General features: G+C 36.7%; 3 protein-coding genes across 4 annotated transcripts in view; 2 read left to right on the top strand and 1 right to left on the bottom strand.

Annotated features, from left to right (window-relative positions):
• Positions 1–13,268, top strand: part of myrf (myelin regulatory factor) — a 31,557-nt gene extending 18,289 nt beyond the window's left edge. The window contains exons 12-27 of the mRNA XM_081355626.1: positions 140–340; positions 560–668; positions 1,479–1,588; positions 1,671–1,831; positions 1,940–2,012; positions 4,929–5,011; positions 5,107–5,175; positions 5,309–5,392; positions 5,972–6,048; positions 6,154–6,267; positions 6,915–7,142; positions 7,886–7,979; positions 8,093–8,155; positions 8,391–8,496; positions 9,349–9,423; positions 9,552–13,268. Coding sequence (XP_081211752.1) covers positions 140–340; positions 560–668; positions 1,479–1,588; positions 1,671–1,831; positions 1,940–2,012; positions 4,929–5,011; positions 5,107–5,175; positions 5,309–5,392; positions 5,972–6,048; positions 6,154–6,267; positions 6,915–7,142; positions 7,886–7,979; positions 8,093–8,155; positions 8,391–8,496; positions 9,349–9,423; positions 9,552–9,635 — 1,731 coding nt within the window. The 3' untranslated portion in view covers positions 9,636–13,268. The remainder of the gene's footprint in view (positions 1–139; positions 341–559; positions 669–1,478; positions 1,589–1,670; positions 1,832–1,939; positions 2,013–4,928; positions 5,012–5,106; positions 5,176–5,308; positions 5,393–5,971; positions 6,049–6,153; positions 6,268–6,914; positions 7,143–7,885; positions 7,980–8,092; positions 8,156–8,390; positions 8,497–9,348; positions 9,424–9,551) is intronic.
• Positions 13,269–13,753: 485 nt separating this feature from the next.
• Positions 13,754–15,857, top strand: tmem258 (transmembrane protein 258). The gene is made up of 4 exons (XM_081355456.1): positions 13,754–13,827; positions 14,456–14,565; positions 15,305–15,433; positions 15,692–15,857. The coding sequence occupies exons 1-3, from the start codon at positions 13,825–13,827 to the stop codon at positions 15,429–15,431; spliced, it is 240 nt and encodes a 79-aa protein (XP_081211582.1). The 5' UTR covers positions 13,754–13,824; the 3' UTR covers positions 15,432–15,433; positions 15,692–15,857.
• A 1,825-nt stretch (positions 15,858–17,682) lies between these two features.
• The window catches only part of tmem138 (transmembrane protein 138), a 7,758-nt gene continuing 6,233 nt past the window's right edge, over positions 17,683–19,207 (bottom strand). For both annotated transcript variants that reach the window (XM_081356085.1, XM_081356084.1), the window contains exon 6: positions 17,683–18,511. In XM_081356085.1, coding sequence (XP_081212211.1) covers positions 18,399–18,511 — 113 coding nt within the window. In that variant the 3' untranslated portion in view covers positions 17,683–18,398. The remainder of the gene's footprint in view (positions 18,512–19,207) is intronic.

Below are 19,207 nucleotides of genomic sequence, written 5' to 3'. Positions count from 1 at the left end.
TTCAAAGTTTTATGTGTAAATTTATTTAAAAATCAGCTGAATTTGCAGTAACACAAGACCTTCCCTTCCCAGCCAATTACATAAATTATTGCTCTTTTACTTAGTTCTTTCTCTCTCTCTCCTTCTGTCTTTCTCTCAGGCATCTAATCCAGGTCAGTTTGAGAGTGACAGTGAAGTGTTGTGGCAGAGAGGGCAGATGCAAGACTCTGTGTATCACCACGGTCGAGTGGGCATTAACACGGACCGGCCGGACGAGGCCCTGGTTGTCCATGGGAATGTGAAGGTCATGGGGTCCCTTGTGCATCCTTCTGACATTAGAGCCAAGGAGAATGTGAAGGAGGTGTGTGTGCATAACTCTCCTTACACACACAAGGCACATACTTGCTTTTGTGCCACACTCACCAACAGAGGGGGAATAGAAAACATTTTTAATTGGCCCTGAAACTATTTTCATCATGTTTTTCTTTTGATAATGGAATAATTTAGCTATTTTTTGCTCATATACCGGTAAGTGCACAAATATCGCTCTCCCTTTCTTTCTCTCTCTCTCTTTCTCCAGGTGGACACCACTGATAACCTGAGGCGGATTTCTCAAATGAGGCTGGTGCATTATCAGTATAAGCCTGAGTTTGCAGCCACAGTGGGCATCGATACCACTGCTGAGACCGGTACTCCAATATTCACATTAAAATCAAAATATTTTGCATTAAAAAATGATGCTTATTTGTAGGACTATCAAAATAATTTAACTCTTATCATTGTGTCCGGACAGTAATGAGAATTTGCATTGCTGAAAATGTGCTCATGAAAATAATGTTACTTAAACTCATCACAAATCAGTTATTTTGGTATTATTTTTTCTTTTAATAGCATTTATTAATATTTTGTATTAGCTTTTATTTTTATATTTTCAATATTAATTTTAGTTTAAGTTTTAGATGTGCTTTTGTCTTTTTTTTTTTTAGCTTTAATTCACTTTTATCTTAGTAATTTTAGTACTTAAGTTAAGTTTTTCATCTAATATTGATATCTTATTTTATTTAAGCTTTATTTAGTTTCATTTTAGTAAACTGCTAAATATATATATTTTTTATATTCTCTTTTTTATTATGGGGTGAAATGTGACCCAGCCATTACTTTGTGAGATTTATTCATAAAGTATTATTTAGTTATAATCACTATTTAGTCATTTTGGACTGTAAAACTAGTGCTTAACAGAAACTTTGCATGTGTGTGTGTGTGTGTCAATATTTAAAATCCTTGTCCTTGTGGGGACATTTATTGGTCCCCATGAGAAAAACAGCTTATAAATCACACTATGTAAAGTTTTTTTAAAACTGCAGAAAGTTTTGTGTGATGGGTAGGTTTAGGTGTAGAGTTAGTGTAAGGGGAGAGAATATACGCTTTGTACAGTATAAAAATCATTACGTCAATGGAAATTCCCATAAAACATGGAAACCCAACGTGTGTGTTATCAGGGGTGATTGCTCAGGAGGTCCAGCAGATTCTACCGGAAGCTGTGAAAGAGGGAGGAGACGTGGTGTGTGCTAACGGAGAGACCATCCCTAATCTACTGGTGGTCAATAAAGTATGAGCGCTCACACACATTCCTACAAATGCCCACACAGTCTCTCTGCCTCCCTCTCATGTGTGTGTGTTTGATGTTACAGGACCGGATCTTCATGGAGAACGTGGGAGCGGTGAAGGAGCTCTGCAAACTCACTGATAATCTGGAGACTCGTATTGACGAGCTCGAACGCTGGAGCCGAAAACTCGCCAAACTGCGCCGGCTAGACAGCATGAAGAGCTCCGTCAGTGGAGGCACAGTCAGGTGTGTGTGTGTGTGTGTGTGTGTTTATGAAGCTGTGCACTCACAGGTGCATCTGTTTGAGTGAATTCAAAGTAAAGAAGTCTGAAGAAATATGCTCCTTTTTTCTAGCCAATCAGGAAGCTATTTTAGCAGAACAGGAAGTGGTCCACTCAAGAAAAAAACAGCTAAGCCAGGAAGCAAGGTATGATTTAAGTCAGACTACCTCTTTTAAAAAATATACATACACTGTGTTCCAACTTATTATGGTTTTAGTACAATAAACATCCAGATTTTAGTTTTTCAAAGAAAGGGTTTCTTTGTTTTATTTCTCATATCTTTTTAGAAAACTGGTATCAATCTCAGACATGTTTGTTAAATAGTTTCCCAGGTCTACTTAGGTCAATGGAAAACCTACTTGTTGTTCCACATTATTAAGCAAGTCACAGTTCTCATGTAATCTGGGGAGGAAGAAAGATCTTTCTGAAGATGAAAAGCATGAAATGGTGCAATGTCTTGCAAAAGGCATGAAAACTACTAATGTTTTACGAAACTGAATGATGATTATCATAAGATTTGTGAGTGCTTTAAAGCACAGAAGAACCCAGTCAGATAAAGGCTTATTAGGGAAGTTTCTATCAAACAAATAATAGTATTACAGTTTTTTACAATCACTTTGTTACTATTTTCAGAACCTTGATGTCATTTTTCACAACTCTAGACACAAAACTCACAACCAATGATCAAAATGCACATTTTTCAAAACTCTAACCCTTTTCTCAATTGCTTGGATACAATACACATAAAACTTAGATCATTTGTTCATTCAACAAAAATCACCTGTTCAATATGACACAACTTAATATCAAAATACTACTATTTCAAAAGGCAATTCACACATTACATTTCAAATGAGTGTCTATTCATTTCCTTACATTGATCTAACTATCAATTGATACAACTGCTCAAAATGATAAGTTACTGTTGCATTACTCTTAATGCATAGTTGTATGGAAACAGACAAACAATCTTCCATGTTTACTAAATCATGAAAGTTTCAAGATAACGATATTCATTGTCACCAATTAGCATGGAGCATGAACCAATTAGACTACAATATCCATGGATGTAGCCTAATATTTGATCATACTGCTTCATCAGACACTGTGTCTATGGTCCCAAACACTGTACCACCTTTTCAGACTATGTACAGTATTGACAGCACTGCACTGTATAGATCATCACTCCTGTTCTGTTTCTTACAGTACAAGCAAGCAAGTTGAGGAACACTGCATTTGATGTTTTACAGTACTGTCTTTTCTATTTCATAGCTAATTATTTTTTGCTTTGATTCAAATAAACCTATGTTGTGATTGTACTGTAGTGTTTTGCATCAATATATTACAAACTTTGTTCAATGATTCCACTGTCGTATTCTCTCTACTACTGCAGTGCCTTTACAGAGATGTATTTACTGTACATGTAGTGCCATAATGAAACCTGTATCACCTATTTTGTTCTACAATATTTAATGATTGTACGAACAATGACACAATGAAACTATCAGTTGCTTGTGTGTGGGTGATCTATAGTTATGTCTCAACGGTATTTCACAGTAAATTAGTTTTTTGAACCAATGATTGTGCAAGTGCAAGATTTCTTTAAAGATGTGAATACACAATGCAATGTTTTGAACATTAGATAGCCTGTGTTACAAGTGATAACCGTTTTGAGTTTTGTGTCTAGAGTTTTGAAAAATGACATCAAGGTTCTGAAAATAGTAGCAAAGTGATTGTAAAAAACTGTAAAAGGGCAGCTATTAAAAAAGCCACTGTTGAGCAACAAACAGGGAGGCTATTTAAAGCTGCTGGTTTCTCTAGAGTCTCAATAACCTCTCCATGAAGAGAAGTTGCATTCCAGCGACCCCTAACCAAAGCTCAAAAAGAGAAATGTTTACAGTGGGTTTAGAAATACATGAAGACTCATTTTGAGATAGTTGTATTCACTGATGAATGCTGTGCTGCAATGGATGGTCTAGATGGATGGGTGGATTTGTGGATGGTTGGTGAATGGCCACCCTGTCCCAACAAGACTGCAATGTCAACAAGGAGCTGGTGAAGATTTGGGCAGGAATATTGGGAAGTAAGATGGAAGCTCCCTTTAGGGTCTCTGAGGGTGTCAAAATGACTTCTGTGGAAGATATGTGGAATTCATAACTGACCATTATATTATTATTATTATTATGCTTTAAACAACAAAACAATACAATATACACTTTTGAGCCAGGGGAGCAAAGAACACACACACACACACACACAGAAAAGAAAAATATGCTATGGTTTAAAAAGAAGGATTGTGCCTTCTGATATAAAATTATTTTCATGTAGGACAACACAGTATCCCATGATGCAAAAAACACCACGGCAATAAAACTTTCTGAAAATGCATTTCTACACTCACTGTAAACGTTTCTCTTGAGATGAGATGAGACGAAATGAGAGCTAGATGAGATAAGAGCTATATGAGATGAGATGTGATGAGAAATATATGAGAGATGAGATTAGATGAGTGAGATGAGATGAGATATATGAGGTGAGAGATAGATGAGATGAGGTGAGATGAGAGATATATGAGATGAGGTGAGATGAGAGATAGATGAGGTGATAGATATATGAGGTTAGGTGAGATGAGTAAGATGAGTTGAGATGAGAGATAGATGAAATGAATGAGATGAGAGATTAGATATATGAGATTAGGTGAGATGACATGAGAGATAGATGAGGTGAGATGAGAGATATATGAGGTGATAGATATGTGAGGTTAGGTGAGATGAGAGATAGATGAGATGAGATGAGATGAGAGATATATGAAATGAATGAGATGAGAGACGAGATATATGAGATTAGGTGAGATGACATGAGAGATATATGAGAGGAGAGATAAATGAGATTAGGTGAGATGAGAGATATATGAAATGAATGAGGTGAGATGAGAGACACGAGATATATGAGATGAGATAAGATGAGACTCAATGGAATGGAATAAAATCGAATAAGATGGGATAAGATAAGGTAATGTGAGATGGAATGGGATAGAATGATTGTCGAGATGTGTGTTGCAGAGGTCCGTCCCGGAGCAGAGCTGCCTGAGCCACAGATTCATGCAGGGCACCATCCTGGCACTGGTCATCATAATGGCCTTCAGGTCAGAGAGGAAATCACTCAACCCAAAACATTAGAACCAATATTCTGAGTCTCTGTTTCATGCTCATTATCATCTCTCTCTGTCTCGTTCTTTAGTGTCATATCCATGTCCATCCTCTATGTGCTCAATCTTCAACACCATGGAAGCATAAATGATGTTGAGGGGTATGTACATGTTCACACACAAGCATCCATTCACATGTACACACCAGCACATCATGCTCAGATGACGTTCTCTTTATTTCCGTATGCTCTCGATTGATCTCCTCTTGCTTATTTCTCTCAGTGTGGCTTGTAGCTCTGCGTCCCACTGCCTTCTTTTCGTCTCTTGGACGCCCTTCCTCACTACAACCGTCACATTCTGTCCATCCTTCTGTCTGTGGTATGCTGTCCACTTCCCTTCTCTCTGTTCCTCTATCACTTCATCTTCTCATCCAGCTCTGAAAGATTTCCATCTGAAAGATATCTGAAATTTGCAGCTCAAGAAACATTTCTTATTATTAATAACAGTTGTGCTGCTTGATATTTTAGTGGAAACTACAACACATTTTTCCCCGAATATCTTTAATATTCTGTTCAAAAGAACAGCATTTGTTTGAAATTGAAATCTTTATTTATGTCTTGACTGTCTTTTGATCATTTCAATGCACCCTTGCTCAATAAAATGTAATTTTTTTTTTATTCAATCTTAATGACACTAAAGTTTAGAATGGTATTGTAGACTTTTCATGTCAAATTATCAACTTTGCCTTAGAAGTTCTTTAAGAGTATAGAGCTATAAAAAAAGATAATTTGATCTAAGGAGAATTGATGAGAAATGTTCATATTGAGAAGTCTGACTGGTATCTTGGAAAATATGCACAAGTTTGAGACATTTATTCTCAGGTTAATATCTTTCTGGGAGAAATGTTAAAGAGACCTCATGTGATTTCATTGGTATAATATCTCTCTGTTTTAGCAGGTCTCGTTCTGCTCTGGGTTCGGCTCGCCAGGCTTCTTTCTCCCCTGCCAGAGTGACCACATCCACTCTCTCCCCAGGTCCCAGAAAACACACTAACACAAATGATAAAACACAAAAAGATATTTTTTCCAATGTGCATATTGTGATTAATAGTTTTATAGAAGGTCATTATCTGCTTACAGACTCCACATCCCCATCATTGTCCAATCACCCGCCCTGCTGCCCTCCAACACCTGCCACAACCAACCAATCAGCCACTATCAGTCTGTCGCCAGGCAACAACCAATCCACTCCAGGTATGACAACTACATCACAACATAAATTACAAATTTCGACAGAATGAAAGTTTTTGAATATGCAGCCATCAGAGCAGTTACAAATGACTCCTTGAAGCCTTTATATGTATTGCATTATACAAGTTTATGTCTTGTAATGCAACTTAAAATGCATTGAATGATCTCATGTAAGAGTTATAATATATACCTATTCATTGTTTTGGAAAGTATAATTCATCAAAACACATGACAAACAAACAATTTCAGATGTAACAAGGAATGCATTTTAACTTTGGATACAATTACTTGAAAAAACAATGGATTATAATATACATTATGAATACCTTAATAATGCATTATACGTAAAGGCTTCAAGTAAAGTGTTCAAATTACTTTTTAAACATTAAAATGAATTTAAAGTTGTACTTTCTTAATAAATATCTTCCTCTACATTTTTTCCTGGTCAAAAAGACTTTCCTGTTTAACAAAAATACATCACATTATGAAGGAAAACTTTTTCGGGTTGAATCAATGAATCGGTTTAATGAATGAATCAGCGAATTGACACATCAGTGATAATGAAAGATCCTCTATACTCCTCTTTTTGTTGGATTAAATAGAAAAAGGAAATACAGTATTGTCTCTCTCTCTCTCTCTCTCTCTCTCAGACTCCAGCTCTGCCGTTCCCACCCAGGCCACTATTAATAAGAAGGCAAAGTCTCGTCCGCTGGACAAAGACAGCCGGAACAAGAACCGTCTGAGTCACACGTCGGCTCCTCTGTTTCTCAGCAAAGCCAAGCGGCCGCCTCAACCTCCAGAGCTGAGCGGAGCAACCAAACGCTTGCCTGGGGGACAACAGCCCCCGCCCCGGAGACAGCGCAGTGTCAGCACACACGGTACACACACACACACATATACATACGTATAGAGTAGAACTATTATTATACCTTTTTCAATGTCTTGATTTTGGTTTTTGGCTCTACTAGAATAGGTTTTCAATTTTTTCATATTTGATATTGTTGCATCACCTCTCCTCCCAGTCTGTCAGTAACGCTCAGGGGTGCGTTTTTCCGTACAACAATGTAACTCGCTGCTTAACTACTATAGAATGATGCATAATTGAAGAAATGATCTAGCTAGTCACAAATTTGTCGCTCAACCAAGTCGTTTAAATGATGTCTGGCAGGTGGTCGAGTAATAACTTCTTTTATCGAGTTAATGCTAGATTTTTTGTTATAAATTACAGACATGGCATCTGAGAAAAAAAACGGGGCTTTAAATCTCTTGACAAACTGAAAGCATATATATGATATTTGCATATATATTCTAAATAAAAGATATAGAGTGCACTGAATGTCACCTTGCTTATGTTGCTCAAGATAAGGATTTATTGAGTCCACAATAAAGCGCAATTTCCCGTCTCTATGAAGCGCAATGTGCTCTGATTGGTCGGCTGGAGCAGTGTGTTGTGATTGGTCAACCACTTTGAGTGTGTTTGGGAAATGTCCCGCCCCTTTCCATAACCGCCAGTTTCAACTTTATTCTGCATATGAATTATTTCAATGAGTTCAGAAACACTGACACTGATATAGAGAATAACTCCCACGTTTGATATATATACGATATGTTTTATACACAGGTGGAAATCCACTAGCCTGTCTGAGCAAACTACACATCCTCGAGATGGATCAGGAGATCAAAACGCTTGATTGTTCCTCACCTGAGAGCTGCAGGTGTGTGTGTGTGTGTTCAGATCGCTATAATGGCTCACAAAATGCCCTGTTATCCAGCAGCACTGATGTTTTTTTTTTAGGCCTCTGAACTGATGTGTTTTATTCATTTGCAGCTTTACCGTGTTTCTAAATGGAGACAAAAACTCATCTATGTCTTACATAACTCTGCACATGATGTGAGTATAAACACACACACAGTTTTTAGCTTTTACTCCAGTAATATTAAGAGATTTGCTTCATAGGATATGACTCCTCACTGATAAAGTGTTTTGTAGTGTGTCATATTTCAGTAATTGATTAATGGATGTCCTCAGACACATCCACAGATGTCTCTATCCTCTGACCATAGAATCAGCCCTGAGATACTAACACACACATCTGACTCATGGAGGTCTCTTGTTCTCCTTTAAGCTCCTCTGAGGTGGTGTGGGTGTGGCAGTGTGGAGCCACCAGGGGGCGTCTCTGCTCAAATCACCCAGAAGCTTCTTTCTCATTAGAGCGGAGCACTTTTACAACGGTGAGATTATTGGTCCTAGTTTACAGTGTTTTTCAACTGCTCACACACAAACTCCTTACTTGTCACACAATTTCTGAAACCTGACACCAGAACCACACACCAAATCTGCAAAACCATACACTAATTCTCGGCTTTCGACTCAGTTTTCAATTTCATAAAACACTTTTTGCAAACCACAACACACAATTCTCTATGTAACACACACAAAAATCTAACAGGAAGTATCTTGATTTCCTTTTTCAAACACAACCTATCAAAATGCCACACTAATTCATCAGAGCCTCACAGTAACTCCTCACATGTGCAAACACTCATTGCTTTGCTTAACATCAACCAATTATGGCTTTAGTATAGGCCTATAAATTATGTTTGGTTTCTGTCCAACTAAACATGGTTGATGTATTTCTTTTCTTTCGGACTGTGTGATACTGTATTCACAACCACAAATGCTTACAGTAAAAAAATGAATAGTTTGGTTTCAATCTTGCTTTCGTGTTTACCGTAAATTTTTCAACATCTCTCTGCCAATTACCAATTCAATCTTGTACAGAAACGTACATAGAAGCTCATGAAAGACGAGCTGTAGGTTTTGAATAACTATGTGTATATGATATATCCAAAGACAAATGTTTGCTTTTGAGATGTGTTTGTGATATTTTGAATGCAGTGCTTCATTTAGTGTGTGCAATTCTTTGATTTGTGTGTAAAGTTTTGAAGAAAAAAGTGGCAAAGTTTTAAAATTGTGTGTAAGCAGTTGAAAAAAAACTGAAAGAGGAATTGTACCTGTAGTAACTGAGAACGTCACTCCTTAAATATGCTTCGGTTGTCACATGCAAACTTTTTTTCTAACAGGGGACCAGCCACCTGTGGTCACTTCCCATAATGCCTTTTCAAGAGGTCACCTATCATTTCAGAGTGTCACATTCAGTGAGTGGACTTCAGACATAACTGTTTATCTCACGCTCTTTCAATGTGTCCTAACCAGAAAAAAAATATCACATTATTTTACCTCAAGTGTTATGGGCAAGTTAACCATTTAACCTCTCTGTTCACAGAGTCAGAATGGATGTAGCAGTGGAGATGACGCTGTGTCCTCCCAGTGCTCTGAGTACAGTTTCCTCATTCAAAGCACATGCTAAGGAGCGTCAAGACTCATGTCATTCAGCTTCAGCTTCTCCTGTGTCCACTCGTATCGCCACCCCAGGTTCAAAGACTGTTAAATCTGGGCGGGCTGTTAAAAACGTCTTATCTGTGTTTGTTCTGCGCATATTTGTACAAGACGAAAGGAAAATGAGCATATTTCAAAAATAATTTTTCACTTAGCCTTAACCTCAATGGCATATCACTGCTTATGTACACACTTGCACACAGACACATTGACAAACATTTCTTTTGATTTGCCAAGATATAATATAAACAGGTACCAGTGAGCGGCTGTTGGGTGGAGCTCGTGTTCTGCAGTCTTTCTGTAAACTCCACTGTTACACCATGAGCTGCACTTAAAGTCAACAAGAAATCAAAAAGGACCCTTTTTAATTTCTTAGAGAGGCCGTATGATGCTGTTTAAAAAGTTCATTAATTTGTTTATTAGAATAGGTTAACATGCTTTAATGCTCAAAACACATTATTTTCCACATACTGTACATCATTGCAGCGCCTCCATCACCAGTCTGTCTGAAATGCACTGATTTCTATTAAGCCCCTCCTTCTGAAGAGCTCGCAGTGCTCTGATTGGCCAGCTGACCCAGTGCGCTGTGATTGGCCGAACACCTCAATGCATGTGTCAGAAATGTAATGCTCATTACCATAATCATGAGTTTCAGCTTTCAAGGCTTCTAAAGCATTTGTAAACAAACTTAATAATGTCGTAGTTCGCGCCCCAAGTCAGATTCTGAAAATGCGGATGATCAAGCGGATCGACCGGAACAAACTTTACGAGCACGACTTGAGGTTCAGGAAGCTGTTTTTGAAGAAAACTTTTGTATTGGGTTGTATTGCTCAAGAACAGAAACCCACTGATTCCTAAAGGCCAAACAAAGGGCTTTTCTTTCATATCGAAACACAGTCTCCACGACATGACAACAGCCTCGCCTTCTTTCTCTGCGTACGCCTTGGCTGAGCTTCATGCTAATAATATTTCACACTGTGACATGGATGTTTGAGGAAGTAATATCTCGGCGTGGATCGAGGTGTTTTAGGCAGGTCTCTGTTAGATAAGCTAGAATAAATCACTTTGTGGGAGACTATGAGCTTTGTAACTTTGCAGATCATATACATGCACCAACAGATACATTACAAACTAAAGCAAAAGGAAAATATTAAAAAAGCATCATATAGCCTCTTTAAAACATCCCAGCAAGCAATTTTGCATTTAAAAGGCACCCAAATACAGTCCTGTCATCTAGCCTAAAAATTGTAATAGATGTCTAACCAAAGCCCAAGAGTAGACTATAGTCTTCAGTTAGATAACATGTCAAAGACATGAAACCAAACACCTTGTAATCACTGTTGACTTTGCTTACTTGATGGAATATCATACATCTCGCAAGTTATTTTGGCTAAAACGACGTGTAACCAAATTCAAGGTTATTCTGGCTAGAAGTGTGTTACTCACAGCCGGACTATATCGGGTCTAGTTAACCGTGAGACGATGGCTATTGCTTGCTGGGGTGTTTCTGCTCTCACTGTGACATCTCGACAGTGTAATGAATCTTAACCAGCGAGATTCTCTTCAAACTCTTGCTTCGCTATGACGTGAGTTGAGCTGGCAGGGAATATTAAAGAGCTGATGCTATAGCGCCACTTACGGCAGTGCTGTCAATGCAAGGCATGCTTACACTACATTATGCAACTGCATGAAACCGAACTCGCTTGGCTAGAAACGATTGCTTTTGCCTTTTCAATGTCGGCTTTAACGGATCTGCGTGCTCAAAACCTCTTATTTTTTAAAGTCTTTTAATTTTTCTTGCTCATTGACTATTTATACACTGGAAATGGCTTTAACTGCACCAACTGGCTCATTAGTAATGAGACACGAATCAGGTTATTTACCTCACGGTTTGGTGAACTTCCCATGACTGCTGTTGAACACTATGGAGGATTTTAACAGCCTCATTTCTGCGGTCACGTCCACTGGAGAGATACAGATAAAATACAGATGTGAAGTATCTAAATTTAATATGGTTACTTCAGTAAATATATCATCTCATATCAAGAAAGAATTAAAAGAGGAACCATTACTACTGGATTTGTGAGTTAAAATCACTGGATTTCTCTTTAAAACTGGATAGACTGGAACCAATAGCAATCGTAAGTCAACACTGGATCATACACTCATTAAATGTCAGGAAACTCTTTACTATGGTACTTAATCTTTCCTTTTACACCATACGTTCTTTCTCTTTTGTTTTAACTTTGGTATGCTGCTATGCATACTACACAAGCCGTAACCAATGATTGTGTTCAAAATAGATCTTTTGAACAGTTTATATGCAGTATATTCTTGTATAGCTTTATCTGAACGTTACTTGTCTAAAACAGTTGGAGCATCACTATTGATCAGAACGGTGGATTCTCCGAGAATTTCACAGACAATGTCCCTTATTTTGAGTATTACTAAATAAAACCCAGTAGATTTATGGTCATTTACATAAAAAAATCAAATCCCAGGTTTTTGTCAAGCAGAAAAATGACCAGATCTTTCATGTATTCCAGCACTGTGTGAATTTCAACGCGATATTTTGAGTCTTTTTGTCTTTTGTTTGTTTATTATCCTTGTACACATAACATGTTGATGTTATAGATATTGTTTGAATATTTTAAAGCAATAAGGAAAGCCATAAAGTAGTCTTTGTAAGGCTGGGTAACGTGATTATGATGGTCAAATCATGAAAGAGAACCTGGAAAGTGTTGACTGAATATTGTTGTGCACTAAAATTACTATTTCCATAATTCCACACTAATGGATGATACTGATTCTGAGTATAAACACAGTTTAAAATCTAATATATGGTTATTTTTAAAAAAAAAAATCATAGGGAATATCACATATTCTGTCCTGAGTAAACCAGCCTCTTGTGGAAGCACTTCCAAACTATGCACTGTAAATATTTTTTCTAATGTTTTCTGTGGCATCTAAAACTGTTTAAATGCTCTGTAGAATATAAAACGTCCTTTAAATGTTTTTTTTTTTTTTTTTTTTTTGTGAAAATTCTGTTTGGTTTTTATTGTTTGTTTTAACTCTTATTATGTACAACCATATCCTTTATTTCTGTTCTTTTTACTCTTCATTAAATTAGTTTTTATAACATGTAGTTTTACTACTTTTATGCTTTGTTAATCATAACATGTTTGGTTAAAAACATTGCATTTTAAATAACTTGTCTTAAGTCGGGTAAAACAATTCTTGCTCATCAATGACTAGTATAAAATTACATGAACTGATTTTACCACCAAAGGACAGAGAAGAAAAACTATATTTTTCTCAGTTGTCAGTTTTGTTTTGTTTGTCTTTATGGCTCAAAGCCCAGTAAGAACTAAAATAATTTTTTAAAAACTTAATTCACTGTTGTGTTTATGTCCCAGAACATTTTCTCCTTTCTTTCGCTTTATCTGAGCTTTCTGAAAGCCATGTTGTATATTGATACATAATCATTATTTTTAGTTCAGCTGCATAATTTCAGTCTCACTTTTTTTGACATGTATGTGTACTGATGTCATAATACAAATGTATGCAAGCATGATGCATAAATTAAATAAATATTTTTTTTCTGGATACTAAATTTGAATTCTTCCTTGTGTTACAGTCATAATGAAACGACCCATCTGTCTATCTACCTACTGTATCTATCAGGGAGGACTTTTATTTTGTATGGTGATATCTATTTATCAGGGAGGACTTTTATTTTGTATGGTGATATCTACCTGTCAGGGAGGACTTTTATTTTGGATGGTGATATATATTTATCAGGGATGACTTTTATTTTGGATGGTGATATCTATTTATCAGGGAGGACTTTTATTTTATATGGTGATATCTACCTATCAGGGAGGACTTTTATTTTGGATGGTGATATATATTTATCAGGGAGGAATTTTATTTTGGATGGTTATATCTATCTATCTATCAAGGAGGACTTTTATTTTGTATAGTGATATTTATCTGTCTATCAGGGGGGACCTTTATTTTGTATAGTGCTATCTATCGGTGAGGACTTTTATTTTGTATGGCGCTGTCAGTCACTCCTCTTCCGGTCACTCTTCACTTACGTGGCTGTTCTTACTCCTCTCTTCCGGTCGGAGACGGATTCATCCCTTACCTGTCACACGATGGTAAATTACGCATGATTTAACAGCAAATAATTATGTTTTTTAAACCCCCGAGAGTCCATGAATGAATTGAAACTGCAAATAACGTATCTAGTATTTTCTTGTATCGCTCTTGTCTTGTTAAATTGCATTTAGCTTTAGCAGTTAGCCGCTGATGTCAGTCAGGAGTCTACTGATGTTTTTATTACTACAGACACACATATTAACGTTATATAAACTATTTTATGCATGTTTTAATCATAAATATGTATGTGTATATGTGTGCAGGCTTCATGTACAGTTAACTTGTAATAGTTATGCAGAGAGAAGTGTTGCACTATATTAATTTAGCAAGTCAGTTTTATTGGTGTCTTCAGCTTTATGTATTGTGTGTATCCACCGACAGTTTTGTCAAAGGTTAAGGTTTGGAATTTTTTAAGTAAATATATTGAATAAATTATGTATGACTTTCTACTCTTTAGATTCCCATATTGGAAAAACCACATCAGTTCAGCTCTTTTATACACCTGTTCTTCCCAGCCTTTATGTCATGTTTGTGTTGTTGTTTATTGTTATATGATTTGATCATCTTGAGATGTATCGTGTCCTGATATCAGTGTAATTGACTGGGTGTGTGTGTGTGTGTGTGCAGGAGTTGGAAGCCATGACGAGATACACCAGCCCGGTGAACCCGGCCGTGTTCCCCCACCTCACCATAGTCCTGCTGGCCATCGGCATGTTCTTCACCGCCTGGTTCTTCGTGTATCCTTCACTATTCACAGGGTTTCTGTCTGTGATCCCAGCAGATATGCAGGGAAGCTTGTTTCCGCCTCTGAATTAAAAAAAATAAGGAAATTGTGACCATCTCGCAATTCAAAAAACATTTACCAAAAAAGGTACACTTAACATTTGCAGAATTGTGAGAAGTTGCAATTACCTTTTTTTCCATGATGGAAACCACACACAAAAAAAAAAAAACAGAATTGCAAGAAAGATGTAAACTCGTCTTGCAATTGTGAGAAAAAGACAAGATATAAACTTTTTCAGTTCTGAGAAGAAAAGATTAAAAGCTTGCAATTGCAAGAGAAAAAAGTCAGATTTGCGAGATATAAACTCTGAATTTTTAGGAAAAAAGTCAAAATTGTGAGAAAAAGACAGATTTGCGAGAAATAAACTCAGAATTGATAGATATGAACTTGCAGTTCTGAGAAGAAAAGTCTGAATCGTGAAATAAAAACTCGCAATTGATAGAGAAAAAATAAGTATTGTGAGATAAAAAGTCATAATTGCCTTTTTTCGTGACGGAAACAAACAGCATTGCGAGATGAAAATCTCAGAGTCAAAAGAGTCAAAATGTAAACTTGAGATGTCCTGAGAAAAGATTCAGAATTGTGAGATAAAAAGTTGCAATTCCCTTTATTTTTTCAGAAAAAAATCTTCCATAGGTAATGTGATTGTAAACTGAATCTTTAAAAGACGAGTCTCCTTGACTCTTCCTCAGATATGAAGTAACGTCCACGAAGTACACGAGAGACGTGTATAAAGAGCTGCTGATCTCTCTGGTGGCGTCGCTCTTCATGGGCTTCGGCGTCCTCTTCCTCTTACTCTGGGTCGGCATTTACGTCTGAAAGTGAGTCTCTCTAGTGCTTCGTCACCATCATTCACATACCAGTACACTTTTAGGAGTATATTTTGAATTGCTTTATTTTATTACATAAAGTTAAACTACATAAAAATGAGTTATATATATATTATTTCAGTTAATGACTTTAGTTAACTGTAATAACCCTAGTCTGTAGCTTGATCAGTTTATATATTATCCTTGAAATTACAGTATTTGCAGTCTGAAATCATTATTTATGACTTCTGTTATATTTGTGTTTGTTAGGTTGTGGAAATGTACACGTTAAGGAAAACATTCCAAGTTGATCAGAAGGTTTTTTTTCTGGGACTTCCAGCTTTGTCACGGACGCACCGGAATTTTGGATGGAGTTTGCACTGGCATGATGGACGGGATTGTGGGTTAATATTTCGCAAATAAAAAGTTTTGTTAGAAAATAAAAAAACGATTCTTGGTTTTCATTTTCCTCCACTGTTTGTGTGTATTAATTCTCGAGATTATTTGTCCTTGATTTAATTTTCATTTTTAACCTGTGGAAGTTTGTTTCCGCCACAGAAGGTAATATCGACTTTTTATCTCACAATTCTGACTTTTCTCACAATTGTGTGATGTAAACTGTCAATCGTGAGTTATAAAGACAGAATTACGATATATAAATTTGCAGTTCTGAGAAAAAAAGTCAGGCTTTTCCCCCTCGGAATTGGACTTTCTATCTCATAATTGTGAGATATCAAACAAATAAAATAAAAAAAAGTTAGAATCGCAAGATAAATCCGCAATTGCCAGAAAAAAAGTTAGAATTGCAAGATAAATTTTGAGAAAAGTCGCAATTGTGCCTTTTTCTCGCAATTTCTACTTTTTCTCAGAATTGCGAGATATAAACTCTTAATTGTGAGTTATAAAGTCAGAAATGCGAGAAATTAGAACTTGCAGTTCTAAGAAAAAAAGTGAATTGCGATGTTAACTTGCAATTGTGAGAAGTCAGAATTGCAATTTTTTTTTTTGACTTTTCAATTCTCACTTTTTTTCTCGCAATTTTTACTTTTTTTTTCCCTCAGAATTACATGATATAAACTCTCAATTGTAATATAAAAACGTTGCAATTTCACCTTACTTATTCAGTGGTGGAAACAAGCTTCCATATTAACCTCAATTGTAAGTCACTTTTATAAAAATAAATGCAACTATATATTTATATTTAAATCATCATTTGACAAATTGACGGGGGAGAAAAAAAATGCTTTTTTTAATTCACGCTGTCCTTAGCCATGGGTTCATATCTCATTTTGGTCAATTTTAACCAGGTTCACTTTCCAAGCTTTTTAACCCCAACCAATAGAATATGATGTAAATTATATTATCAATATTTATTATAGTAAATATATATGTAATCATAACACATTTCTTCATCTTCACACAGCATTATGTCAGAGCTTCACACAGCTTTAATCATTGTTTTGTTCAGAGACAGACTAGTGTTTCCTAAAATAAGATCTCAGTAGGTTCCCTGCGTTCATGCACACGACGCGAGGGGTGAGATGGCTGGGTATTTGAAAACATAGCATGCTATTTGTGTCCTGCGGGCTGTTTGTGGAGCGTAAAACCCCAATCCGAGCTTAATCTGACTGACCAGGATAGAGCAGTCTGTCAGCGACTACTGACATGTGCCGTGACCACTGAAGTAAAGCATCAGAGATATATATATATATATATATATATTAGTATAGTCAACATTAGAAGTGGATCAAAACCTTTCATCAAAGTCATACATGAATTTTGAACAATACCCGTACTTGACTTAGGACAACTTTAATGAAACTTTTTTGATCCACTTCAAATGTTGACTACTGTATGTATATATATATATATATATGAAGAGTTCAGATGCAAAAGCCTCTAAGTGCCATCTGAAATTTTCTTCTAGAATGATAATTTTTAACAAGCTCATATATTTAAGTTCAATAATTTCACTTAAATGGCAATGCAAATGACCTATTAATTGTCATTTAAGTGAAATTACTTAACGCAATTCTGAGAATTTTCCAATAGAATTGTGAGGTAAACTTTTGCATTTGCCTTTTTTATACCGTGGCGGGAAAAAAACAATTGCGAGATGTAAATTCAGGAATGAGAGGGGGAAAAGTCAGAATTGTGAGATAAAAGTCACTATTACCTTCTTTAAAAAAAAAAAATCTGGCAAAAAACAACAACAACAGAATTGTGAGGTTGGCTGAAACTCAATAAAGACACGAGTCAGTCCAATGGAAAATGTTTATTAGCGGTCACAGAAGAATACATTCACGATTACAGCATAACAAGTGCACTGACGCTCTGCTGTTCACTCACTTCGCGCAGTGTTGGGAGAACTGTGAGGCACTTTGTTGATGCTCCGTCTATGATTTTGGAGGATGTTTATGAAAATATTACAAACACATTTTTTAAAAAACTGGTACAACATACAAAAAAAAAAAAAAAAAACCTGCTCCAATATGACGATTCCTCAGACCAAATTCCACTCGTCTTTTCAAAGGCAATCTGAAGTGAACGAAACCACTCGGGGTTCGACTGTACAATTAAACGCTCCAGCGCTGATCCAAAACAATATAAAAAGAGCATTTAGTGCTACTACACGTTACACAGGACATCAATGCTCATGGAAAGTCACTGTAAAACTGCAGCTTTACACCTGGAGGCAGTGAGATCATTTGTGCCATGACACCTTTAGAAACCTTCAGGTTTATGATCTGCTTTATTCCTCGTTGCTCTCATCAGTGATTTAAAACACAAAATGAGATCTCTCCATTTGCTCCATTGGAAGTCATCTTGCCTCTTCTCTACAGTTCAGAGTTTTGTTTTTAAGGTGGCGAGGCTCTGACTGAGTTAGTTTCTTGAAATGTTTATTTTTTCGATTGTTTCGCACAATATTAACGTCCCTCGTGCGCCGGTTTGGGTTGGTTTCCAGTTGTTTTGTTTCTCACTGTCGCGCTCTAGCGAACGCGTCACGAAGCCACGGGGAATCCTCGTACAGTCTGGGGTCTCCCAGGTACTCGGTTGTGCGTTTGTAGAAGTAATAATACAACACAGCAGCTGAAGAGACACAGAACCATCAGCATGTAACTTCTGGGAAACAGTAAAACTGCTAAATATGGCTTGACGATTAAAGGTGCATTGTGTAATATTTAGGAGGATCTGTTGACAGAAATGCAATATCATATACATAACTATGTTCTCAGTGCTGTATAAAAACCTTACATAATGAACCGTTATGTTTTTATTACCTTAGAATGAGCCATTTCTATCTACACACCACGGGTCTCCTTACATCCACATGTTTCTACAGTGGCCCTGAACGGACAAACGCGTTTCTTCATTATGTTGTTCTTCGTGCAGAGAAGCTAGCTAAAGTCAGCCAATAAAACACTGACACAATGATGAACAGGTAACAATAATATACGCAATAACATGAATAATTTAGTAAACCTAATTTCTTCATTTATCTTTGTAAAGAAACCTCAGTGTTAAACTGGCTACTCTCTGCTGTCTCAGACGACGACATCACTTCCTGTCGCCACCGTTACTTCTGTTGAGTGCAATTCAAAACCTCACCACTAGATGCGGCTAAAACTTACACACTGCACCTTTAACAGTTTGCAGTGTGTCCTAATGGCCTAATCGCGCCTCTGATCACACAACTACAACAGCTTATGTGTGTTGAGAGAGGAAGGTTAGGCCTGAATCTCCAAACCTGGCGGGATTGAGAGGTTCTTGACGAGATTGACAGTG

This window comes from Scardinius erythrophthalmus (assembly GCF_964197995.2).
Source record: "Scardinius erythrophthalmus genome assembly, chromosome: 24".
NCBI classification, from domain to species: domain Eukaryota; kingdom Metazoa; phylum Chordata; class Actinopteri; order Cypriniformes; family Leuciscidae; genus Scardinius; species Scardinius erythrophthalmus.
This window is presented reverse-complemented; position numbering and strand designations above follow the sequence as displayed.

What these genes read in the sequence shown, in the direction of transcription:
- tmem258 (XM_081355456.1), top strand. An exon ending in TTCACCGCCTGGTTCTTCGT is followed by an intron (nt 14,566 to 15,304) that starts GTATCCTTCACT and finishes ACTCTTCCTCAG; the next exon opens with ATATGAAGTAACGTCCACGA.